This window comes from Ylistrum balloti, unplaced genomic scaffold, assembly GCF_031769215.1.
Source record: "Ylistrum balloti isolate Yb309-2 unplaced genomic scaffold, AGI_CSIRO_Ybal_v1 Utg369972, whole genome shotgun sequence".
Taxonomy (NCBI): Eukaryota; Metazoa; Mollusca; class Bivalvia; order Pectinida; family Pectinidae; genus Ylistrum; species Ylistrum balloti.
Genome location: NW_026782064.1, coordinates 1,502,361 through 1,530,287, shown reverse-complemented (window position 1 = coordinate 1,530,287; position 27,927 = coordinate 1,502,361). Strand labels below are relative to the sequence as shown.

General features: G+C 34.4%; 1 protein-coding gene across 1 annotated transcript; it reads right to left on the bottom strand.

The window, feature by feature from the left end:
* Positions 1-88: 88 nt before the first annotated feature.
* On the bottom strand, positions 89-27,542 carry LOC132547732 (uncharacterized). Its single transcript, XM_060211534.1, has 20 exons — positions 27,522-27,542; positions 23,162-23,217; positions 21,654-22,083; positions 18,592-18,695; positions 17,986-18,140; positions 17,291-17,459; positions 16,730-16,963; positions 16,321-16,535; positions 16,013-16,121; positions 15,582-15,794; positions 15,161-15,189; positions 7,555-7,952; positions 7,219-7,322; positions 6,947-7,101; positions 5,670-5,838; positions 5,084-5,317; positions 4,176-4,390; positions 3,848-3,956; positions 3,360-3,572; positions 89-3,077 (listed from the first exon to the last, which is right to left on the bottom strand). Exons 3-20 carry the CDS (start codon positions 22,050-22,052, stop codon positions 3,014-3,016), a joined length of 3,288 nt encoding a protein of 1,095 aa, XP_060067517.1. The 5' UTR covers positions 22,053-22,083; positions 23,162-23,217; positions 27,522-27,542; the 3' UTR covers positions 89-3,013.
* Positions 27,543-27,927: the final 385 nt, after the last annotated feature.

The following is a 27,927-nucleotide window of genomic DNA, read 5'->3' as shown; positions in this document are numbered from 1 at the left end:
GTGACATAGGGAAAAGTGTAACACAACAACAGAAATATCATTAAATTTCTTTATTATTTATTTGGTCAACATCAACTACATGTTTGGAAATATAGATAACGTGTTCCATGTCATAAAAACAATATTCCGTTTGAAATTGGGAAAAAATCAACGTCTTTATTATAAATATAATATGAATTGAATCTAGATAAAAACAATCACACTATAGATCTGGTACACAAGTACTCAACTCTGAGACGTACATTCAGCATTGACCGTCTGCCATTCTAAGTTCACACACAACATGGATACACAACAATATGATAATTGCTTCACACTTACGTTTTAGTGCATATTAAAAAATTTCGATGGACATAAGTTATCGTCTCAGTAAAATAATATTACAATTTCGTAATTATCGCTGATTTGTAGAAATACGTAGAATAAGGGCAATGTGACTGGTCTAGGGAGAAATATTGTGGTAATTGAATTTTGACCTACAGCATTGATACGATATGTTCATAAAACCAACATGGCAGCCTAATCATAATTCAAACTCAGATTCCATAAAACTAGGGCAAAATATGAACGAAAGAACGGTTTTCGCGAAGACTCCTGAAAAGGTATAAGGAGAATAAGACCAGGTGTTTCAGAAGAGTTGGCGTATTCTGCTTCATCGACGACACCCGCTATGTAAACCTTGGTCAATCCAAGTAAGCAATGTCACGTTCTCAAATGAGAACAAGATGTACGGCAACAGAACCAACAGGCAAACTAACGAGCATCAAATGCGTCAAGCTTAATGTCGCACAAAGAAATAGAATATTTCTCAATGAGATCACTGTGGCGACCATAAAACAACAACATACAGCACACATGTTTACTACTTAGTTTATCAGGAAGTTTCAACCAATAAGCTACTTTCTAATCCAATGACACCTAAATAAACGCGTTTACATACCACTCCATACGTAAAATGAACATCACATTACTTGTACCATGACATTTAGACCTCATTTTTTCACATCAAAATCCAAACATTAAATCATTCCACTTACATGATAAACACACCACGCACAATGATGAGGATGAATTTAACTATTGATTTCCAAATCAAACTCTAACGGCAATACCATTAAGAATAAGCTCGACGAGCGTATTATCAGGATGCAACTAATAATATACAATGTACCTGTTTTTATACAATCATCTTTACTTGAAATGTACTAACTATACAAAAATATTTGGCATTATGGTTAAACTGAATTGGAATGTTTGGTTTAATACTTGAGGCAAAACATCAACCTATTTCACTCGTACAAAGACTAGATTTAAAACATCATTACCTCATTAGTAATACCATTTGATTTCATTAATACATCTTTCATTTCAAACAACATAAATACTCAGGTTGTTATATCTTCAGTAATGTGCATATTACCTGGGTTTCTTCATTACATAACATGGTGGTCAATTACGGAACAAAATATTATACAAATCATAATAACCTCTAGTATTATATTAGCAACACCTACAACCACTGATATCTTAATATTTCGTGTACTAGTACCTTATCTGAAGATCTTTTTAAAAATATTTCTTTCATAGCATGAATCTATTTGCAACAACTATATTCTTAGTACTGAACACTAACCATACAAGATATTTTTGCGTCGAAGAAGCTGATTGTTTAACTGTTCCAAGATCAATACAACAAATGACGGTAAAACTCCGAATTTTTACAATATTTGATCAGATCATTCACAATTGTTTAAAGACTACGCTACTGCAAGGAAGGAAACACTGATTCTTAGTTTCGGTAATTTAAATGAAATTGCTTGTTATGAGCAGTAGCCAATTATGTTGACGTTTGGTTTATACCACTTTTGTACCGTGTGGATTAACGTAACATATCTATGTTCGCCTAAATCCATTCGTAATTTTGTTATCCAAGTGTAGAAAAATTATTGTATGGAAGTCAGAATCTTAACAAAAACAACATAATGGTGTCATTGTGGATTTCCCTTCCTTGGTGTGAATCCATCAAAATAATCTTGACCGTCTTGAAGTTGACATGAACTTCAAATATGTATAATCCCTTCAATATAGCATTGATATAGAATAGCATTAAATTAAATTACCCGCTTTGTTTTATCTCGGCAAAGTCATAAACCATGTTGCAGCACTGTACATGATGCATAAAGTTAACTGTATGCAGCACATGCATAGCAAAATAAGTGTTTTTATAATCATTAAGGAATTACTGTCCTTTTCTGTAGTTGTAAATTAACGAAATTGTGCATACACGAACGAAAATTATATGAAATAAGACGACCCTGTATCGGAAATTATATCTTACATCCTGTTTGTTATAAAAAGAATCTTTATACAAATTCAAATATAGTGAAAATATTGTTTCTGTAAAAAGAGACTTTGATGAATATAAACGAGGTATTATGCAAATAACCAGCTGATATGCACTTTAATGTTGAAATGTGTATTATGATAATAAAGATCTGAAACTGTTACAGAACCATTGTGTAAGTAAATCAACTCATGGAAAGAACAAAGCAATACTATGTCCGCTTTGTGTTTCATTCTAATTTAAGAATCATTCATTCATTAAAATCATGTTTTATTTAACCATTTTTGCTAATTAAATATTAGTTTATTAACTATTTAAAGAATTACAGGCAATTACAAGTTCATTTCATTCTTTTTATCATAAAATGGCTTCTATTGTGAATTCACAGTGTAAAGTAGAAACATACAAATGTAGGAAGATGAACACTGAAGTAGTATACAAAAATACTAGAATGAATATCCAACAGTTTAGAGTGAAATGCTACAGCACATCTTTACCTGCTCGCACCGGTTCAGGTTGCAGATACTTTCTCGTTTGTTTTAATTCCAAACCTGTCACACCCGATGACCTGAATACGACACCATCGACCAGAATAACATTCATTTGTACTATTTATAGATTTATTCTCCTAAAAATGTTCCTATATTGAAGATCCCGTGCGTCAGGTAACTAACATACTGCATTTTTACCATCGTCAATCGGCTTAGAATCACCTTTCTCTTTTACCAATTTCCTGAATATTGAAGAGAAAACAAAGAGTTTCTGGATCGAGATTCCTTTATTCATAATCAGAGGTTATTTTTTAAAATGTTGTATGGGACATTTGTGTTCTTCGTCAAGGGATAACAGAAAATTCTCTCGTCATGTATTTGATGACTAACCTTTAGAAATAAACAATAGATTTGCCGACACTGATTTATGTCCCGGACATAGCACTGACTGCAGATAGTGATTCAATATGGTAATGAGGATTAAGTATATTATTTTTCTGAAAATTAATTCAAAATTTTCTTACCTTGATTTGTTACTTAAACACTCTTCAACTGTCTGAGGAAGTGGTTTTCCTGCAGTTTCTGGTAGAATTAGTGCAAGGCCTCCAGCCAGTATAGATAACCCTCCAAACAGTATGAGGGGCAGGGGAATCCATACCATTCGCAGTTCGAGCATAACGGGTGCCAGCATTCCACCAGCTTTGGCGGTCATTGAAGAGACACCCATAGCAGCATTTCTGCAGAACAATTTGATTTAGAAATATAATGCCATAGTCTTTCAATAAATAAACACATCAACACAGTAATTAAATTTTTTATGAGGTTGGTGGTTTGGATATATGGATAAAACTTTCAAAATTCATGTATAACTATGTAAATGACTTGTTGATGAAATTGCCGTATTTTGGTGTTTGGATTTTACCTGATGAGTGTACTTGTAGTTGAAAATCAAGATAAACATGTTTACATAAGAAGAAAGTATTATAAAACATTCTCAATAAACTAGCATTACCTTAACACCGTAGGGAACACTTCAGCTGTCATCAGGTAGATGATGGCGTAAGATGCAGTAATTCCAAATTTACCAATCATTGCAAATGTGATCCTGACAGCAAGCATATCTAATGAAAAAGGAGGTACAATTGTAACGTCACTTAAAATATCAGTTTAAGAGAAAAGACAACATTTTCAATACTAGCTTGTCTGTAAAATAGTAAACTTGATATGTCTGCTTTAAATCCAATTCATTCAACCATTTCATTAGGAAACTACAAAGTATATACATCGCTCCTGTTGAATAGCATAAGAGTGAGAATCGAACATCAATCATTTAACCATACCATTTGGCAATAATCCGGATATTATACATGCTATGCCTCCAACCACCATGGTTCCACATAAAGGCCAACGCCTACCGAGTTTATTTAGAAAGAGGACACAGAGGATGTAGGCAGGGATTTCCACAGCCCCAGCTATACAGAAATTGATATAAGGGTCCCCTCCTAGATTACCCGTACCAAGGGAGAGACCATAGTACACCATAGCATTGACAAACCTGAAAAGAAACTCAACCTTTATCAGATATTCTATATAAAAGATACATTTAAAAGATTATGAAATATCAGTCTGGGACTTTGGGATTATCTGTTCACTATTTAACAGCCTTAGAGTAATATTTTGAAATCAATTATTCAACCAAAATAGTATTTATACTTTCATATTCAGAACATGTATTCAAAGATGTCACGATTGTGATTAAAACCAATTCTATTTGAAAACATTGTGTAGGAAAACATAGATATTACTATCACCGAAATGATTGATAAAACTGCATTCAGTGAATTAAGTGGACCAAATTCGCACGGAGAAGGTTGATATATGATTTGCCTAATTTTAAGATAAAATCTGATGCAATATCATAGAATTATTGTAAAAAAGAAATCAAAGTGAACAGCATCCTTTTACATGGCGCCTGGCACACTTTGTATGTTAAAAAGGACAAATGAAAGAAACTGCGGCTTGTCGTCGAAAAGAAAACAATTTCTACGACAATTTCTAAGATAAATTTGATAGGGTGATTTTGAAACGCTTAGAAATAATGGCTTCTTAACTGACATGGCAATACCACTCGGGATTACCTTGAAACAAGAATCGATTTTATATTCAAATTTAATTATGTGGACGACATATAACTTCTGCATGAAGTTCATTTTTTGACAGACAATTACATTAAATTGATCAGACTTACCAATTGAACCAAACGTTCAAAGAAATAGCCAACATTGCTAATGGTCGAAACAGATCGATAAAAGTGTACTTCCTGCCATCTGTCACTTTCGCCTGCTCCTTGCTGTCATTGATATCCTCCAACATTGTGTCTGTGATCTCTACATTGTTCATCTTGGCAACATTCTTTATTATGGTCTTAGCTTCTTCTAGCTTGTTTTTAGTCAGCAACCATCGCACGGATTCTGGAAGAACGCTGAAACAGTGTCGCGGTAATTTTTTATAGTTCATGAAAAAATATATACATGGCTGTAAAGTATATATGGTAATTGTTAAAGCAGAGTCTACCAAAATATGTATATATGAATATATATAATATGTAGTGCTCAGTTCCATTATGTTTAATCAACTACACAATTGTTGTGTCAAATTAAAAAAAAAAACTATATCTGTTATCTTTAAGGATGTATTAATGTTAATTATCAATATAGTGAAGACATTTTAAAATACCGAGATAAAGGTTTCTTTTCTATTATAGTTATATCTGGAATTAAACTTTTCGTTCCTTTATTTTAGGAATAAGATTATCAGATTTCGACAAAGTATACCATAAGTAAACGGAGAACAACACCACCGGAAGTGTTATAACCAACTCTATGTAGCGCCAGTGTCGGATGAAATAGGCCAGCAGGGAAAGCGTCATGTACCCAATACTATAGAAACCCTGTATCATAAACCCTGCCATCAGCCGATATTGTGGAGCCACCAGTTCTGTACCTGTTTAAAACCGCAGTAAAATCTCTGAATCATACACCTCGTCAACAACTATGGAGTCACCAGGTTTTTACTTGAAGTACATAAATTTGAAAATTAAATCGAAATGATACAGGTAAGAAGGGATATTATTCTCACATTCTCCATGCTATCGTTGTTAAAAATAATCTATTAACGGTTAAAGGCATCGATTGCATTATATGTCTTTGTGCAAACAGCATCACCCTTTAGAATATGGATGCTGAGTAAGTCCATATAGCTTCATGGAACGCCACACTAATTAGGCTATTATATTTATACGTATTTTAGAACATTATTTAGAATTTAAATAGTATAACAGTATTTTGCATAAGATATTCATTGTAAGCTCTATGTTTTTGCTGTGTTATGTATTTTGGTTCAAAGAGTGGTTTAATCTGTCAGTTGTTTCGTAGGCAGACTGGTGCGTGAAGTTTGTATTGATCAATGTTATTGGTTGGCGATTGGATGAAACACAGACATACTGTCTGACATATACAACGTCCTTTGAAGCTGACAAGTCATTGTAATCTAGTGGGTGACTTTGGCTATCTTCTCCTATCTAAAGTCTGTAAATAGCACAGCTACCTGATAAGTCTTATGTATCTACTTGTCTACTAATGGAAATCGTACGGCTAAATCCGACACAAATTTGCAGAGCAGACATTCTACATAGATCTAGCAAAGAATATTTTTTTAAATTATGAACGTGCACGTGCATAATGCATTGCAAACTAATATTGTGGATTCGATGCTTATTTGTATCTACAGGTGACTTTTCATGCATATGTAGTATGTGTTCTATCTAAACCATCGAAAAAAAAATTCTGTTTTGCAGTTGATGCGTCTTGGACTGAATGTCGTGTAAACGGCCATAGGTATTTTTATCATTTTATTTTGTCCGAACTCGCCACGGGAAAGATATTTTGATGCTACCAATACTTTGAAATGTCACATGGTAGAGTTCTTAAACGGACTATCACTTTAAAATCAAAATGTTATTTAAGTAAATATCATGGCAAAAAAACATCAATTGCATTAGTTCTCTATAGTAAACGTCACATGTATACAATAAATTAGCAAGCTTACATACACATTGTAAACGCGACTAAATACAATCCCGTTTGTGCTGCCCCCTGCAGGATATAAAATGGAATAAAAACAGCCATAGATGGCGCTGCCGATGCTACACATCCTGCAATCAGTAGAGTCAAAAGACCGGTTAGGAACATTGGTTTCCTACCAAATCTGCAAAAGAAAACAGTACTTGTTAGAACACATCAAAATATTAACACAAAAATTATCTTTAAATTAGTGATTGTCGGTGAATGAGATTATGATGACGTTTTAATTAATATAACGTACATATCTGAGAGTTGTCCAAATACAACAGAACCGACGACCCGACCAAAGAAGTAGAGAGTCTTCGCTGTACTCCGTAACCAGGCCTGACTGCATACTAGGTCAAACTACGAGCAAAAATCATGCACATATGTGGTTGAATTTTACATTTTAAAGGTACATAAATGCTTACACCGATGAACAATGTACGTGATCACTAGTATATATTTCATTAATTCTTCATTTATTATTTATTTGCTTATATTATCCTAACTTTCAAATCATTTTATTTGTTTTTGGAAATGAAAAATGATATTGGTAATACTAATACATTATGTCAGATAATAATATTATACTTACTTCAGATACAATTGTCGGGCCATACACCTCCTGAGAATACTCCCATTCCGTGCATGACTCAGTGGACAGACCGGAATCGCCTGTAACTGTTGATCCATCGATGGTGATATTTCCGTTCGTTATTAAATCGTATGCTTGTGATTGACTATAGATTGAACATCCTTTTCCTGCACTCCGCAGAAATATATCCCAATCTCGATGTGTTGTATTTTCGAACTGCTTTCTTGAAAGGTTTGTTTCACCAATTTTACAATGATAATCGGGTTTCGCCCCAACGAACACCATATTCATTGCATGAAATGCACACAAAATTCCCACCAAACATATCAGAAACAAACGCACCTTTTGGTAACGTCCGAAACCGCCAATAATTACCAACAAATCATCAAAATGCATAGCTGCTGGTTATGTTTCCACTCGGAATCCGAATACTGGTGGCCACGTTGACTGACGCTATCTCTTGAATAAAAAACGGTCAAAGTTCTTTAAAGCTGAAAGCATTGTCAGTTTAGTGATATCAAAACTTATTTTGCTGAATTTGTCGTTAGATTATAAGAAATAAATCTCTATCACAACATTGAGACCCACGTCAGAAGTGTGTCATTTGATAGCAAAATATTACGTATAAGATGTTGATAATCATGACAATTATAACAATTATAATTATAGAAAAGATGTGGAATTCATTTCTATGGCCATGAATTAAGATAGGTCATATTTGAATATCTTAATAGCCAACACATACAAAACCCGAAAATCGATGGTTTTTCTTCCGAAAGAATTTTCTTTCTTTATTTTTTTTTCAACACGATGAAAGGTAACTGTCGATAGTGTGATCAAGTGTAGAAAAGTTGTACTTTAAGATTAATTAGTATCATGCACCACGTGATGACTATTGTCCTGTTGAAACCTACGTTGTTTGTATACAGGTGACACAAATGAGTTTTTTCTAAGATATCACTATAAAATAATAAGCGCGTGATAAACATAGAAATCACGCCTACTCCCATTAAGCTGTTGAATCGTTACGGACGGAGGTCTAGAGGTCTGAGTGCTATTATCTCCCGTTAGCTACATGAAGGACATACTTATGCTAAGCGACAACAACACCAGTGTGTTGCGGGTGGTGGGTCAGGTAGATAATACCGAACAGATAACATAAGACCGAAACAAACAAAACAGTTGACTGCTCGATTTAAATAGTGTCCGACACGGGCCCGTTAAGGAGGAAATGAACATTGTCTTCTCGTTAGGGCACTTTATGGAGATAAACATTGAAAATCACCCCATATCGTGTTAAAGACCCAGTGCGCAAACAATTAATTACCATGGGTCAACCGACTTGAAAGAGGTGATTATTGAATGAGAACGGTGAAGGTCCATGAAACATAAAATTACCATCAGCATGTCAGCAAAGACAGATGTCAGCATTTAATTACAATACAAAGGCTAACATACGTATTAATCATTGATCTGTTTCTATATGATAGGTAATTTATTATTATATTGTCATTGTTCTGTGCATATCTAATCCTTGAACAGAATAGATTTGACGTATGGTTATTATCTCAAACTGACGTGTCCAGTTAATTCACGTTAATTACTATCTTTTTCATTTATGTACTAAGAAATGTGGATAAGAGCAAGCTAATTTGTTATCCATATCAAGTCTCAATACATTGTCAGAACTTTGTAATATAATGGAGAAAATGCTCTATAATTAGATTGTTAAAGCAAAGTCAAAATAAATGATATTATAAAAGTTACCAGACACTTGAAAAGAATCAATTAGAAGTAGTTCATTATTCTATGCAGATAACATAGGCATGACTGTGTTTTATTTATGGTGTATGAATGAGGATGAAGAGCAGAAATAAACAAAGGACAAAGTCCAGAGTGTATGAGGACATATTTAGTGGACTATGTTAACAGTACATTATGTCATTCAGTGCAGTGTTGTGTGTAGTATGGCGACCAAAACCCTTTCATATAATACACGTGGTCAGAATAATTAAGAAGTACTTAATTATGAAGTTGATAAAATGGCAATGACTGTGTATTCAGCAGAGATGTGTGAAGTAACATACCATATAATCCAGATGAGAGAAAATAGAATAAATACTAACTTCACACATTTACACAAATATTATCCAGCTCCTGATCAAACACTCCCTATGCACACCTGTACACACATCCGCTTTATTAGGGGGAATGGCGTGATAAGGTCCGGCTTAGTACGAGTGCGTTTACCGACAATATTACATGAAAATCTTCTTATATTAATTTCCAATATTATATATAATTCACTGTGATACTGCGGTGTAATGATAACGATATTAATTACATACTACTTACTCTCGTTAATATCGAACGAATGTCATATCACGCCATGTCATAGATGCACAGTCATCAAATCATTAAAAAGGTAAGAAAAGCTCACTGTGTTTTTATCTGTTAAATCATTGTGCACTACAACACTGGGTACTCACTTTTTTATCACAATTATTACGTCATAGAGTACAGACCACGTATTTACTTATTAGCTATCGGTAATAAATACAAACCATATGTCCTGTGCTAAGCTCTATTTCAGATGAAGTTTACAGAAATTTTGATGTGATTATTTATCCTGGTAATTCAATAATAACATGCTTCTTTTCTTCCCTTTTTTCCTTCCATTTTAAACAAATATATTTAGTTTGCCTAAAACCATCAGTTATATTGTATGCCCTTTCAAAACGAATATAACACTGAATGTTCTTAGCAATTTATAAATGTTATTTTGTAAACAAAAAGCTCTTTGTGTCTAAATATTGTTTATGTATTATATATGTGGGAATTTATCACTGAAACATTAAAGGATTACATTAAGAGTCACCAAAGGATATGATATTCCTCACTAAAAACTGATACAGGCCCTTCGCTGCTTTGTAAACGTCTGACAATGAATCCAAGCTAATTATAATATATCGATCGGAAAAACTAATCTTTTCCATGCAGACCCATTGTGAAGGTAGATAACTCTTATTTCACCTCCCATTTAACAAATTTGTGTATTATAATCACTTACCGAAGAATGTCTACGATTACATTCCAGAGAGGGCGTCATTAAATCGTATATCTACAGCGTGACCTCTGATTCTTTTCCAAACACAGTACTCACGTGTTGTATACTGGTCTCACTATGAATCACCTTCCGGCGCGTGTATAGGAACCACATCGATTTCTTAAAGATGCACGTGTCGAACGAAAAACCTCCTATGTTGTCACTCATGGAAGAGTTGACATTTTGGAGGATAAGAACATAAACATGTCTCCGTTAGGAAATCGTTCTTCTTCTATAACATACATTTGAAATTTGATATTTGTGTTTAATGGTTGATGGTTTTTCTCATTTAGTGTTTTTATTTTACGTTACTATTTTTAAATAAGAAATTCAAGAAAAATATCTAAATTAACTCAAAATTCCTCAAGCTAAATCGGGAAAAGACAAAACTTGTTATCGTTTCCCCCACGTGCCATTTGCAGATAATTGCACAAACTATGGGGTGAACGTCGACAGTTCACTGAACACAAAGAAGCAGCTAAAATCATGTTACTACATGAGACCAGGAACACTGCGTGTATCACCACAGCGACGTCAATAACTTCCGTGCATTTACTTGTTACATATTGTTCAGCATAACACTGTGATATATCAGATACAAGTCTTTACTTTATTCATTATTCTTATTTCTAAATTGTATTAAAAGGTCCTATTAACTTGTGTGTCTTTTGTAAAATCTTATTACACGCTTAAAAATAACCCAGAACAAATACAGCACGTCTAATTACCCGTACGCGAAAGTATGCATTACATTAGTTATCAGTTCGATATAACCTACAGTATAAAATCATGATTTCGCCTAAAGGGCATAAAGACTTCTCAGTATTTACAGGAAATTGTCATCCTCAATCAGCTGTTACGATTACTGATGTCAGAATCCGGATGGTGTTACCGTACTATCACTTACGGTAACCAGTGTTTCACGTGCAAATTAAGTAGTGCACACAGTATGTCTTGTATGATATTTGTGCATACAATATGTGTTGTGTAATATTTGTGTACATAATATGTGTTGTGTAATATTATCATAATATATAATATATATTATTATTTTAATGTATTTTACAGAGGGAGTGACGTTTCACTGAATGTGTAGTGCCATGCTGTTCACCTGTTATTCGCCCTGAGGCAACCTAATACGTGAGAAAAGTCAAACTACGTCTTATATGACTGCACTGGGCTGAACTGATTTTGTTTTCTGTATCTTGTTGTGCATTAATGGTCTGTCTGTATCCGTTTCTGTTATTTTGTATTCTAGTGGTCATTGAGGCAAACAACATTTCACATCAGATGGCTAGAGATAAACGTGAGAAGAAAACACTTATAGAAAGGAGACGTCCCTTAAAAGATAAGATGGGTGTGTAGCATTTTGTATATGTATAATTAAGAGACCATGTACTGAACTCTATTCTTCTTGCAAGGCTACAGTATATCTTTCCTAATTGCAAATCCACAACTGCCTCTTTATGAAATATATGAAAGAAAATTATGTTGACATGTTGGTACTTTTCGTTGTTTTATCATACTTTTGATGCGTTTTATCGTTATGATTATAACGTTATAACTAAGATTCGGTCTTTCCCTTATAATACTTTCGATGTATATGGTTTGACTCCTTGATGTGTCCTTTGCTATCAGTTTGTACTATGTCCTTAAAGTGTCCTCTATGGAACACGAGATGATGCCGTTAACAAAGACTATGAAACAAAATACGCCATAGTGGCCTACACAAAGCATACTTCTCTCAATACCAAAGATAGGGTTATCACCCTGTGTATTATCATGACAATGGAGATAACGCACTGCATATCATCGAGAACACGCCATCCTCTTCAGAGAAGAAAACAATCTGTTTCATTACACTCTTTATTACAGCAGATTCTGATTACAATCTTCAATATTAATTAACATGTGGGAAAACAGATATCAATATTTCAGAGCATTAAGATATAAAAGTTTGGAATAACACATACTGTACATGTAGGGTATGTTCCATGTATATGACAAGCATTTCAATATTCGCTTCGGAAAGCATCCATTGCCTTTAAATATTAAAGGAATTTGATCAGTTTGTGAATAATAATGATACTAATAACATCTACCAATGACACGACACCTTTTGTATTATTACTTTGACTCTTTGTACGGTTTGGGGATGCGATATACTAAGAGTGTATCCTATTCACTCTGCTTGTTATACTAATGTTTTATGACCTCCTCTACACATGCCCGGTCCCATTTAATATGATTTCAATATCTTACAATTTCTATAATTAACTACTCATCGAGAATATGTTATAACGAATTGATTGGTTCACCTGATGTACCATATTACATTCATCACATCAGTACTCTGTGAAGACTAAATCGTAAAATCTTACGGTGTCTTTATAATATAAGTTCTTATAACAAAATCAGTAGAAGTCTTGTAATATATCAGGCATTGAAATAAAAGATGTGTAAGATTTACTTAAGATTATCACATCTATATCATATTATTGACTAGATATTTAATTCGTTTCTTATCCCATTAAGTACGATGCTTATATTTTCAAAACAATCTAATAATGAAAAGATTATTCCGTGAATACCTTATAGCATACCCTTGATCAGCTAAGCAATTCTCAATAATTTCATTAACAGATTAAGGTTGATTAATTGTTAACTCTGCTGTATTATCATTTCCCCTTTTCAGAACATCATAGAAAATTGGAAAACGCGTTACATTCAGAAAGCACGTGCAATTCCACCTCACGTTTTCAAGTTGTAAACAGTAATTAAATCAAATCCTGCTGATATTTTCCCATTTTTTTTCTTCACAGGTGCTATCTTATCTTTTATCAAATAGGTTTTCACACTTCAAAGCGTAAAATCTAACAGAATATCTTATCAGAATAATAACACTGAAAATCAATATTAACTGAAACCTCTGATATTACAATGATAATCTCTTGTGTAATATGGCGTAATACTTAATGACCCTGTCAAAGTTATCATAAACAAACAAAATACAATTCACAACATCTGCACATGTTTATAGCTATTATGCAAAACAATACGTATATTCATGTCGTTGAATTTCTGACTCGGTAAAATGGGTTAATGTAACCGACAAAACAGACTTATATTCTGAAAGGTAGATATGTTCCTTTCAAAAGCACATGTAGGGTATTCACAAGATCATAGTGGTAAAAACATAATTAAATATTCGTATAAATTCTTCTTTAAAAATAGTTTCATCATCAAATATCCTTGAAACCATGGTACATATCGCACATTTTAACAGGACTTATTGGTGACCTTAGAAACGTGTTTGATACCTTCTGCGATATGTGTATTTTAAGTGTGTCCTTCTCTTAACATCGAAGAGCTAATTAAAACAAGTCACTAAGTCCTTTAATTTCATTTATCTATATATATACTGCCTTGTAGATACCGACCAGAAATTCATCATCAATTTCCATCATATACACTTACTAACAGGAGATGTTATTTGGATTTCCCTAATGTGAATTAATCATCACAACACAGGGTGTTGAATCTGTAAGACTCATTTGATTATATGGTTAAAGTTTGTGTTGGTTGTTCAAATGAAATTGTTTTCGTTCGAGACCCTGATATTAATCGATAATATCGGGTACTTTTGGGTCAATTTCCGCGATATTTAAGATATGAAGTAATGGCGATGAAATGTTTGACGTGATTTAGATGTCTTATATGTTCTTTCATTGCAGGTATGGAATGACGACTCCTTAAAAAATTGTTGTTTATCATAGTTAATATTCAAACGTTCATTATCATTAGAAATCACAAAACGTTACATTAAACTGACTAAAGCAAACTTTATTTAATAACAATTACGAGACAAGACTTTCCAACTTATATTAAGTTGGAGAAACTGGAGTACCTGGGGAAAACCCACGTGGCCAGTGCGTTAACACTGGGCCAACCGACCACCCTTTTTTATTGACAAAGGCGAGTTTTTTTCATTATTTTTAAATATTGATTCTGAATAATTTACACAGTTGTAAATGAAACCTAAATTGAGCTTTCATCTCACGAAAGAATAATACATATGAACTACTATAAAAACATAACATAAAGTAGAAAGTAAAATCTTCGAAAAAATGGAGACACAAGGTAGGAATGAAAAAGGTTGTGTGATCATACAGGGACAACAAGATACATCACAAATTTTGGTAATTTATCGTTTGATAAAAGAAAATAAATTTCGGAAACATTTTAAAAAGAATTCCCGGTCTAAATCTTGATAAACCTTAAACAAGTTATTTACAATTTCGTGATATTTCTTTTTTTAATTAATTTCTCATCATTGAATTTATTTATCTTGTTTTTAAAACAATATCCGTGAACCTCAGAGTTTACTACATTGTTATATCATTAAACATAGGTCAAAAATGTTTAATCGGGTAGAAGCCGTGGAAAAAAATGTCTCCTTCAAAATCTAGTATGTGCTTGGAAAACATCAATATGTTTTACAAAGGACATCAAGGCGTCTTCCAAAGAACCTTCGAAAATTAAAAAATCAAGATTGTGACAGTAATATTAATTTTAATAATTTTAAAAACTATTGGTTTTCTTGTAGACTGATCTTCTCGCTAGTTTCGACGTCTTTGGTAACTTTCCTATGAAATAAAGAAAATATATCTAGTTTATTTTCGAAATGTATCTAAAAATGCAATATTCAACTTTTATTATCATCAGAGTATTATCATTAAATATCAATACTCAACTTTCATTTTACATTCAATACAAAATTTGAATAGAAACAGTTCTCAGTTCAACTTTGAATCTCGACAGCAGATTTTAAAGAACAGCTAGATTAGCAAAATTAACGTTTAGGACCTATATGTTGGATCGATTTTTAAAATCCTACCTATTGTATAGGAAGAGCACTTACTTTGATTTGTTGTTTAGACAATCCTCTATAGTTTGGGGGAGGGGTTTTCCTGCAGTCTCAGGAAGAAGTAAAGCGAGCGTGCCAGCCAGAACTGACAGACCGCCAAATAGAATAAGAGGAAGAGGGCCCCAGACATGTTTTAACTCGAGCATCTGGGGAGCTAACATGCCCCCAATACGAGCACACATGGACGATACACCCATACCGGCATTTCTGAGGTAAAAAAAAGCGATGACAGATGATACACAATAAGCAAAATACAACGAATGATGGTATGTGCCTAACCAGTGAATACATAACTTTAAAGTCAAACATCATTTAATAATAGTTAGATAGGCAGATATACAGGTTAATAGACACATGTTATCACCATATTAATCCCTTTACAGCTCCGTCCCCTTGTGTATATAGTATACTAGTTCAAAACCTACCTTACAACTGTTGGGAACACCTCGGCTGCCATTAAGTATATTATTCCGTATGATGCTGTGATTCCGAACTTTCCTAACATTGCGAAGGTAACCTTTACTGCTACCATGTCTGAAAACATAATCGGATTATTACATCAAAACTATACAAATAGAAAGAGAATTTACATCATTTGGGAGGATTATTCAATTTTTTTTAATCAACACAAATCAAGTGATAGCTACAGGTGCTTTATGCGGGAATCAATTGAGTGACTCTTCTTGTATCGAAAGTTTCTGTGACAACTCTTTGGTCTGAAACGTAAACTTACCGTTAGGGATTAATCCAGATATGATACACGATATTCCGCCTAAGATCATGGTGCCACACAGTGGCATGCGTCTCCCAAGTTTGTTCAGGAAGACAATACAAAGGGCGTATGCAGGGATCTCCACGGCCCCAGCGATGCAGAAGTTGATGTAGGGATCACCCCCAAGATTATCCGTGCCGAGAGACAGTCCATAATATACCATAGCGTTAATAAGCCTGTCACAGTTAAGGCAGAGGAATCATTTAGTTCGATATTATTGTGTTTTTTCAGGTAGCATGTTTCTTTCTTCTCATAGTTATGTGATGAAATGGAAATCGAACATGTGAAAACATGAAATATTATGCAAAGCAAAACTTTAAAGTTGTTATTTGAAAATATATTTTGAAAATATTCTAAAAATAAGACTTACCAATTAAACCAGACGTTGATAGAGAGTACAAACATTGGTAATGGTCGTAGTAGGTCAATAAAAGTGTATTTCCGACTTTCGGTCACTTCTGATTGGTCTTTCTTATCGGTTAGATTTTCCATCATAGCGTCCGTTAGAACTACCTTATTAGTCTTGGCTACTTTTCTCATTATCGTCTTGGCCTCCTCCATCCTATTTTTCGACAATAACCAGCGAACAGATTCTGGCAAAAGCCTGAAAAAGTAAGCACAACTGAGGTATGGTGCTGTGTATCAGACTGACTTTTCTTACTCAGTTGCAAAAGCAGTTTTGGTGTTCCTGGTAAAGTTTGTAGCGTTTTAACATCTCAATCAATTCAAGCATGTGCAAGGACATCGTATTACAGAAACCAGTACTCAAAAATGTTTCAGTACAGGTTGTTAGCAATTACACAAAATAGCATTTGATCAGGACAACTGTACATTATCAATAAACAGTTGCTCGGAGATCAAGGACCCGTACGTTACGGCTTTCGAATAAAAATCTCGGCAAATGTCTATGTTTATGACAAACAATTCATACCACCAGTAAGCTGCAAAAAGGACCACAGGAACGGTAATAGCAACTTCGATGTAGCGCCAATGTCGGATAAAGTAAGCCATCAGGGATAGGGCCATGTATCCCACGCTGTAAAAACTCTGGATCATAAACCCTGCCATCAGTCGGTATTGTGGTGCCACTAGTTCTGTACCTGTTTAAAACACAATAGAGAAAATTCTGAATCCTAAACCCCACTACCAGTCGGTATTGTGGTGCCATTACTTCAGTACCTGTTTAAAAACATAGTAAAAATTATGAATCGTATACCGCTCCATCAGTTGGTGTTGCGGTGCCAACAGTTCTGTACCTGTTTAAAGTTACAGTGAAAATGCTGAATTATGAACCCCCGCCATTAATTGGTATTTTGAAACCATCAAAGAATTTACACTGGATTACATGCCATAGTACAATATCACACCAAATCTCTTTTCAAGCATATCAACAGTTATTTGAAGCGAAGCTATTCTCATGATCCAGGTTTGGTAAATGAATCGAGAGGAAATTATCACAGTCGCCGGTGAATCTTGTTTTGAAAGTGCAATATACAAATATGATAAGTTTTTTTTCTTTCTTAGTTAAATCAATATTGCATTTAAAAACGGTCTTTAAACGTTCGGTTCACACACTATTAACGAAATGAATTAAACATTGCTAGTTAAATATTCTATCTTACTTACACATGGTGTACGCCACTAAGAAGAGGCCGGTCTGTGCCGCCCCCTGCAGGATATAAAATGGAATGAAGACCGCCATAGATGGCGCTACAGCTGCAACACATCCAGCTATGAGAAGGAACAGCAGACCGAAAAAGAACATCGGCTTCCTCCCGAATCTGAAATTACCGTGATGCTGTGTATAAATAGTATGTTTTTACTAAAGATATGGACCTTCATAGCATAATACTGTCCCGGTTCGCTTTGATCCAATTACTTCATTTCCCGACGAAGTTTTTATTCCAGTTAGCAAGATACTGCAAAGGAATTCATGTATTAATTTGTAAGGGCTTTTTTCCGTTTAGTTTGATTTTCTTCAGTTGCCTCGTAGGTTTCAAATTTAGACCCTTGAACATAATTGTCGAGTTCTGGAAGGACGATATTGCTGTATAATGCAGTTTAGTTTTTTATTTGACTCGAAATTTACAAATGTATGTCTATTATACAATCTTCATTTCCCTCTATCAGTCCATGCAAGCAATAAAACAGACAACTAATCCTTTGATACTAGTTATACAACATAGTTAGTTTTTACAGTAATGAATAATTTGTAGCGTTATGAAAACGTACATATCCGAGAGTTGTCCGAATATGACAGCTCCCAACAGACGCCCAAGGAAGTAGAATGTCTTTGAGGTACTCCGGAGCCACGCCTGACTACACACCAGGTCAAACTGCAAAAGAACAGTACATATGTTAAGTTGGAAATGAGAGGGGATTATGAAGAAAAACGTGTAATTTCTTGGCACAAATAACTCAGTCACATTGTTTCGATCAATAACTGAATCATTCTTCGCGATAAAAGATACGTCTATCAAGAATCGGAAATGAGAACATAGTTTGATTTACAGCAGATGAATGAGACTGACATTAAAAATGCTGTGACGTGATTGTCAGATTAAAATTGGCATCGTGTTGTTGTGACTGCTTTGCGGGTATTTCCGCTGGAGCGGCGGACTTGAGTAACGTTGGAACAATAAAAATGATGAGTGACATTCAGGTGTTTTAAAATAGTTAACATTGTAAAACAAAACTGCATGACAGATACTTCAATGGTTGTTTTAGAAACATTTCTTTTTAAAAAAACGCACCAAATTCGATAGCATCAGCTTCACTAATGGTCTGCTGACATTCGTTTGGTGAAGTTACGCCTTCACAGTGATTACGGAACTATGTATGAGGGAGTGGGAAACAAAAGTTAAAACTTCCATGAGGAAGTGTTTAAGTGTTGTGAATGATGGTCGCGGGAAATAGATTCCATTATCGTCTGGAAAAATATGTTTCGTGGAGTTGACGTGTATGTACATTAAAGTATATATTGATACTTGAACTGTGTAAGATGTGTACACGCTTTGTTGACATAATGAGTTCTTCGCACTTGTTTTTGTAAGGTATTCTTATAGTTTTGGTACGACTTTTTTTAAACTACATCATACTTTCATCTTTGAACCACCTGAGTATACTGTGTGTTTAATGCATTCGGGAAAATTGTCAATGAGCAATTGTATATGAGCAAGGGGATTGGGCTCAAACCAGTTCTTGAGGCATTAGAGATATTTCAGGGATATTATCGGAATGTTTGCCTTGGCACTTTGTGGTAGATATTTTTTTTAATCAATGTCCAGATAATTTAATTTGCAATGTAATCGTAAGTACTATAGAATCAATTATGCGAGTAATTATACACTAAAAGTGTTAGTATCAGATGAATGAGTAAAATTGGTTTGTATTTTATTACTTTTGTATTTGACAAGTTTTTAGATTCCTTGGTTTATTGATATAACAATCGTTTCGATTAGAATGTGAATGAAGGAATGAAGGAAAATAAAAAGAGATTGAAATATTATCAGAGCGTTCTGTGAGTTCGCGCATTGCCCATTGTAACGACGAAATGGGACCCTTATTGACCCTCGAATACACGCAATGATTGAAATCTTTATATCGGTTTAAGAAAATTAATAGCATGGTCGAAAATAGGTCAAACTAACTATTGGATCGTTAAAAATCGACGAAAGGCTAAATCAGCCACGTTATATAAAGCGTCGTAAATTCAGTGTTACCTTGAAATTCCTATATTTAAACTGTTCAGTTCAACATATGTTATTTCACATAGGCTTAGTAGTCTGCTATACAATCGTACGGTTTTGTACGAAACTTGTTGAAATGAAAGTGTTTGTCCTATCTGTCAATTATCGTTTAATAATGGTGTGATTCTTTCTTGTTTACAAAACCTTTATTAAGCAAGAAGTACTTTAGTAACTTTTAAATGAAACATTCATTATTTTGTGAAATAGTTTTTTAACCTCTATTAAGCTGATTAAATCTTAGCAGTTCACACGGTAGGCAGAATAACCGAATTCAGTCCCGACGATGTTTTTGCCTACCTGTTTAAAATTTGTCTTTTATTTTATTAACTTGATACTATTAAGCAAAATCGTTGGAAAGTAACATTATCATTTTGAAAATGTTTATTTTCTAAACAACGTTCCCATTTTGAAAGCTTTCTTTTTTTTTATAAACAATCAAGGATGAGAGAGATCCGTATAGAGTACGTACAATTAGCTCCTTCAGAAGGAGGGTGCCTATATTTCATGCCTTCACTTTTTTCAAAACCTATATTTGTGCTGAACTTTTTAACTTTTCATGTTTTCTTTCTTGAAAGTATTCATAGATATTTGAAAAAGAAATTTATCATTTTGTTGAAGTGTCTTCCTCTTGTCCGATGCTATTTTGACCTTTGTCCTATTCTGTTTTGAGTCCGGAGTAAAGGGATTTATATGAATAGATGGATAAAAATCTACTCTAAAAAGACAATAGCACATCACAAACGGAATTCTAAAACCTTTTATATCGACTTCAATCTACTGGTTTTAAACATCGATTTGAAATTATGATCAAATCTAATTCAAGCTTAAAAGTTGGTTATACAAAGAATTTACAACACAACGCTTGTCTACGAATCCCGAAAATTTGTTGTGTTTTGATTCTTTAAAAACCCGAGCGGGTTTTTTTCAATTTTTACAAATCACAGTTGACAGAATTTGAAACACTACATCTGAATCTCCACGAGGTGTCGCTTACCAGTCCTGAATATGTCTCGTGCTTTATCAAAAAACATGCACACATGATAAGGGACGACATGGTGTCTATATAACAACGGTAGCAGGCCGACTGATTTACAGTTTTCTCACTTTTAGTTTTCCTTTGTCGTTGACCTCGTTTCCATAGAAATCATAAATTTCACATTATTTTTCGATAAAACCATTTACTCTTGACTTAGGGAAATACTTCATGCAGCGAATTAACAAAATAAGAACAATATTTCCCATGGGCTATACTGTTTTGTAGTGAATATAGTCATCTGGAAATTTAAGTTACGTACATAACACGAACTTCGATGTTCGCAATAAATATGGCAGCGCTGAAACACGGTGTTTAAAAAGGCACATAGTAAAAAATACGACGAAATGTAAATGTTCATTTCAATGGGAATGTTAAGTTTGGGGTGATATTGGATGTACATATTCAAACTAGCTGGTTCTTAGGTCTGATGATCATCAATTAACCAGATCTGGATATCTTTTGTTTATTATGTAATATTTTGTTCTGTTTGCAAACTTATGTGAACTCACGTCAGACACCATTGTCGGTCCGTAAACATCCTGTGAGTACTCCCACTCTGAACACGACTGTAAGGGTGGACTAGATTCGCCTGTGACTTTGGATCCTTGGATCACAAGCGTTCCGTTAGCGACCATGTTGTACGCCAGTGATGGGTTGAATATCTCGCATCCATCTTCATTGATCCTTAAATACTTTTTCCATTGTGCTAAACTTGTGTTAACAAAACCGTCACTTTCAGAAAGATTCATATCACCAATTTTACAGTGGTAGTCAGGTTTGGCACCAACAAACACCATATTCATGGCATGAAACGCACACACAATACCAACCAAGCATATTAAGAAGAGACGTAGTTTCTGATAGGGGCCCAAGCCATTCACGATCTGTAACAGCTCGTCAAAGTGCATGTCTGCAGTATTAGCCTTGGTTTTCACAGAACTGGGAATAAGATAGGGAAAACAGGGTAAGCTCAATATCGTGACGTCATCATAATTTACTTTCGTCACAACTATTGTGACGTCATACACTTTTCACAAATTTCAAACATTAGCGATTTCTGAAAGAAATTATGTGACACTCAAAGAATTTTGCTATGACGTAACGAGGTATTGTTCAATAAATAATAAAATAATACTGAGACCTTTATGAAAAAATACGGCGTTGTTGAAAGCACATCTAGCAAAGCCTAGTTTGCCAGTAAAAAGTAAACAAGGGTGTGTCATCTTCCAAATGCTAAGCGTCGTTAATTTGTCCCGATTTGTGCTCGGAGGGCACCGAGATAAATTCATACCAGACTTCAGATATCACTTCTCGACCATGTACAATTCGGCGAGATTAAGTATGTTGCGACAAGGTTAATTAGATATTCTTTTTTTTTGCAATTTCCATGTAGCTATAAATAGAATATTCATTCTAAATGGCTCACATATTCAAAGTGCAGTTGGGTTAGATTATGTCAACGTACATATTCAATGGCAATTTCAAGCACGACTTGTCGTTCCTTACACTCATTCGTCAGATCCATACCAAACGTTCTTTAAGTAGCAAATCATCAGTTGCTATGAATTTGAAATCACGTTGTAAATGATGATAAATAGAAATATGGCAAGTGTATCGCTCTTTGTTATTCACTAAACAACAACTGAAGTTATCCTCCTTGACAAAGTGAAGCGAGTCTAATCTATTAAACGTTGAAATACTTCTACAAATATTAATTTGATACCATTGTTGATGTCAGTGAAGCGTATCATATATTGTAAGGACATTCCAGACGCTCATATTATGTCGTCAGCGGTAGGCCAAGTCTCCTCGTTTTACATTCGTTGCGAAATTTGAGTACTAATTAGAATAAAAATACATTAGATCCTAAAACGTGACGACTTTAAACAACCATAACATTATCGAAAAAAGTATTTGTCAAATTGTATCATTTTCAGTTGAATTAATTCCTTTAAAATGATTTACAAATATTCCAGACTTTGAACAGCTAGGGTAAACTTGTTTAAAATTCACTCACGTTGTATCAGGTGTTTGGTCGGCCAACTGCTTCTCTGGGGCTCTTGTAGGATTTTGCTGAAATGAAAATGAGAAAAGTGATGACGTATTCAATTCACGGAGTCATAGTGAAGGTTTTTTTTGTGAATAAATTAGGTAAGTGTTTGTAAAAGCTCACCTCTGTCAACGCGTCCGTCGGTAAAACTAAGGAATGATGGTGTTGCTTGGAGATTATAAACAATGTTTAACTGAAGTATGTAATCTACTGGTAAGGACTGAGAGGCTATCGCGATTGTGAACTCTTTTGAAATGAAGGCAATTTTAGACATGTTATTGGGGCAACTCTGTATATGATCCGATATTCAAAGTGTACCGTCAAACTTCATATTTGTAGAAGTCAAAACGGTTTATTATTCTTCTTTCAGCCACATATTCCACTGCTGCATTAAGTAATTTGAACGCGGAATCTCGCGGTACCGGCCCATTTGACGATTCAGCTCTTGTAAATGATATTCAAGGAAGGGAAATAACTCCTCCCCAATCACGATAACTCCTTATAGAGTTCGAAAAATAAAAATGTGTCTGTGTTGTCAAAGATTTGGAGTGTTTGAAAACCTTTAACCATGACTGAATGAAATTAAGAAATTGACGGACGATGTTGAACCTGCACATACAAAACAAACTGCCATGACAGCAGTTAGACAGAGGATTTTGGATTTTTTTTCCAGGCAAGAATGTACAAATTTTGAAGATTTCCCCGAGATCGGATTTAGATAGGGAGCTATCAAATTTCTACCTCGAGTTCACAAGCCACTTCCCCTGGGAAATGATTGTCTCCTACCTTTTCAGACTTCATTAACTTAGCTATGGTATTTTTCAAGAAATAAAAAACATAAGTATATCGTTAAGGTTAAGGTAAATCAAACAGAAAGTTTTGCTTCCAATCATCTTTTTTATTTATATCATGTTGATATCGATTAGTCAATTGTTTTGATATCGGTCAGTCCATAATTTTATCACATAATATCTAACTAAGACTTGATCCTAATTCACGGTTTGCCTTATCAACATGCTATAATTGAATATCAAACGGAGAGAGTTTACATGACAGCAAAGTATAGGTACTACCAAACTTTATGCTTTAAGGTTGAAAGGTCAAAGACCGCATTTGACTTCTTATAATTTTCAGTTATATTCAATTGTAAATAATGGTTCCCATACACACCATTCACGGGTAAATGGGTCAATCTACGGGAATACCCACTCATTAGGTGTGTAGGTGTGCTGACAATTCAATCCCTTACTCCTACATGTACAATGTCGTTGCTTTTTCATATGTGGAGGCAGAGATGGGCGAGTTTATGAGGGACGAGGAGCGAGGCAAGGGAAGGAATGGGTTAGAGAAGACCTAGGAAGGGAAAAGAGAAGGATCGGGAAAATGTGTTATTGTTGATGTGGTACTACTCAGTAAATTTTCGTGAGCAAACTCTCAACAATTTACAGAAACGTGTTACAAACGCTTGAGTTACTTCTAAGCAATAATAAGGAGAATACATTTGTGTTATGTTGCCTTCAAATCACAGTTCTCTCTTTACGCTATGTGTTTCTGTAGACTTCAAACGTCCGTATTGTGGCGGCGAAAATTATTTAAGTCCAGGCATCGTCACAAGGGACCATGATTAAAGACTTTTTTTATAATGTCGGCCTGTGCTCATCAATACGTGTAAAATGAGAAGGTTTGTTAACAGGTTTGTCCTGTTTGTCCTCTGAATGGAAGTTTCTGCTAAACGAAATCCGACGTTATGATACAACTTAACTCTTTTGTTTTTGCTCTATGATACAAACACGATGTACATTGGTTTTTACATACATGACATCGACAAGTATTACCAGTTTACTTGCATTTGTAAAACGGTCAATTAGGGTTTCAAAAACGAAATAAATCATTACATAAAATTGTAAATTGTCACATTCTATACCTTTATACTTTCTTCTGATACCCCATGGTTACGAAATGCAGTTGGGTATGGAACTGCAGTCATTCATTTCTGAAATATTTTTATCATATCTGGGAGTGATTAATTCCACACCGACAATTTTTTTATCCGCATTTGATATATGTCCCATACCCAATGTTTATCTTTTATTTTCCGTCACCGCGGAGTCATGGGAAAAGGTAATCAAATATATGGTATTAAATAGCTTACATCTACTTTCTCACACATGTGGTTTCATTTAAAACGGAAAGGTATTCGTTTTTATCACAGCTGAAAGAAAAACCATGCAACTTGGTAAGGCGAGATTAATTTTTCAAGTATCTAAAAACAATATTTCACCTTGACGTTTTACCTTCTGGGTTTTCTAACTTCTAGTCCTCTTTGATACCCCAGGGGTTACCATCACTTTCGCTCTCTTCACCCCTGGAAAATTTCATGTCAAAATTGAAGTCACAAGCGAAGTAATTTGATTGGTTCCGAGAGAAAAAAACTGACCAATCACGTTCCTTCTGAAAATTAGCGAGGAGCGACACCCAACTTCAAAGCCATTACAATATACTGGTATGGATCCCGAGATTCGTTTTATGTACATCAAAGGATCTAGATATAGAACTAGTCTTTTCGTCTTTCCACGAAGTGTCTGGCATAGAACCTTCAATTTTGCCATGACATGTTCCAGGGGTGCAGAGAACAAAAGTGATATTGCGCACGATACTGTATAATGTGTATATGTGCGAACTATGTGCGCACGGTGTATGCACGATGTGCGCACGAAGTTTTTGGTGCATTTTGAGTTATTATTATGGCCACAGTGATAATTAATCAAATATTTATGTAATATTCTATAGTGTCATACACTATGTACAAACAAGTGGAACATCCCGCTAGCACGGTAACTATAACGTCATGATTTATGCTACGTCACTGTAACTCTATTGTGAAAACTATTACATCGTGTTAACTAATACATCGTGATAACTATTACATCGTGTTAACTATTACATCGTGATAACTATTACATCGTGATAACTATTACATCATGATAGCTATTACATCGTTATAACTATTACATCGTTATAACTGAAACATCTTTAGAACTTCTACATCATGATAACTATTACATTGTGACAACTATTACATCGTCATAACTGAAACATCGTGATAACTGAAACATCGTGATAGATAACTATTACATCGTGTTAACTATTACATCGTTATAACTATTACATTGTTATAACTGAAACATCGTGATAACTTCTACATCGTGATAGATAACTAATATATCGTGATAACTGAAACATCGTGATAACTTCTACATCGTGATAGATAACTATTACATCGTGTTAACTATTACATCGTGTTAACTATCACTGAAACATCGTGATAACTTCTACATCGTGATAGATAACTATTACATCGTGAAAACTATTACATCTTGATAACTATTACATCATGATAACTACTACATCTTGATAACTACTACATCTTGATAACTATTACATCATGATAACTACTACATCTTGATAACTACTACATTACAATGACTGGTTTATGATAACGAGACAGATTAATCCGTAACCAAGGTTATGTACATGGAACAAGTTCGCTCCTTCTTACCATATATTGACATAAAAAAAATATCCCGACATCGTAAATCATGGATGTAAAAATACTGATTCAAATTTCCTTCTTGTCTGATGGAAAGTACTACGGGTAAATATTCACGGTGTTTGTATGTCTGTTATTCCTATTCCAATTTTTGTAAAATTACATACAGTCAGTATAAACTCTCCATTTTGAAAAAAACGAGCTGACCACAATTTGTCAATTTTTAGAGCTCATAACTTAACATAGGTTTTCTGTGCACGAGCAAGACTGACTGAGATTTGATCAGATATAGCAACAATCTTGTGAACATTGTAACTAGTCCGCCAGCTAACTGGGTATCCAGGATCTGACAGCTATAGAGATTTCAAAAGAAGTTATAGTGGGATTAATTTAAATCTTAAAACATAGTTTGTATACACTTGATTACGAGAACATACATGTACTATAAACGTCCTGTAAACACTGAGTTATAGAAGCAGTGAGGTTGTGCTGAACAGATGTAGCTATAGGACAATAATGTATAACATATATATATATACATATATATATATATATATATGTATGTGTGGTAACTACACGTATCGCACGCTGTGTAGCATGTATGTCGGTTTACAATCAGAGAAGAATCTACTTACGAAATATCTCTAACAAAAAGTGGGATATTGTAGCATAAAATCTGGTCAAGGAAATCGTTATTCATACACACACACACACACACACATATTGTCATAATATATTTCTATATAAATACTCTTTGTAGTTTATATTCTTACTTACTCGAGCCGGTCCCCACGTGTATTCGGAGGTATGAGTCTGTCAAGTGTGCACATGCGCAGTCTATGGACTATTTATATCGTTGTCAGTTAACAATTAACATACTCTCTCGTAAGACACGCGGTTGCTAAGGATTAGTTCGTACTATACAACGATTCCATTCAGGTACGTCCTCTTTAAAAATCTGACCTGTCAGGCATAGTCGAGTGTATAAACAACAAAGGGGGCATTGACACGGCAATGTTGACATTGCAATATCGTTATCCAAATTTAACGAAAAATTGATCTTACAGCGGATTAATGCAATTAGAGATCAATGTTAAAACCGACCACCTGTATGGCTAGTGGTAAGCGACCTCTGAGGAAAACGGACGATTTTGTAACACTTTAAATAGATAGAACAAAGAAC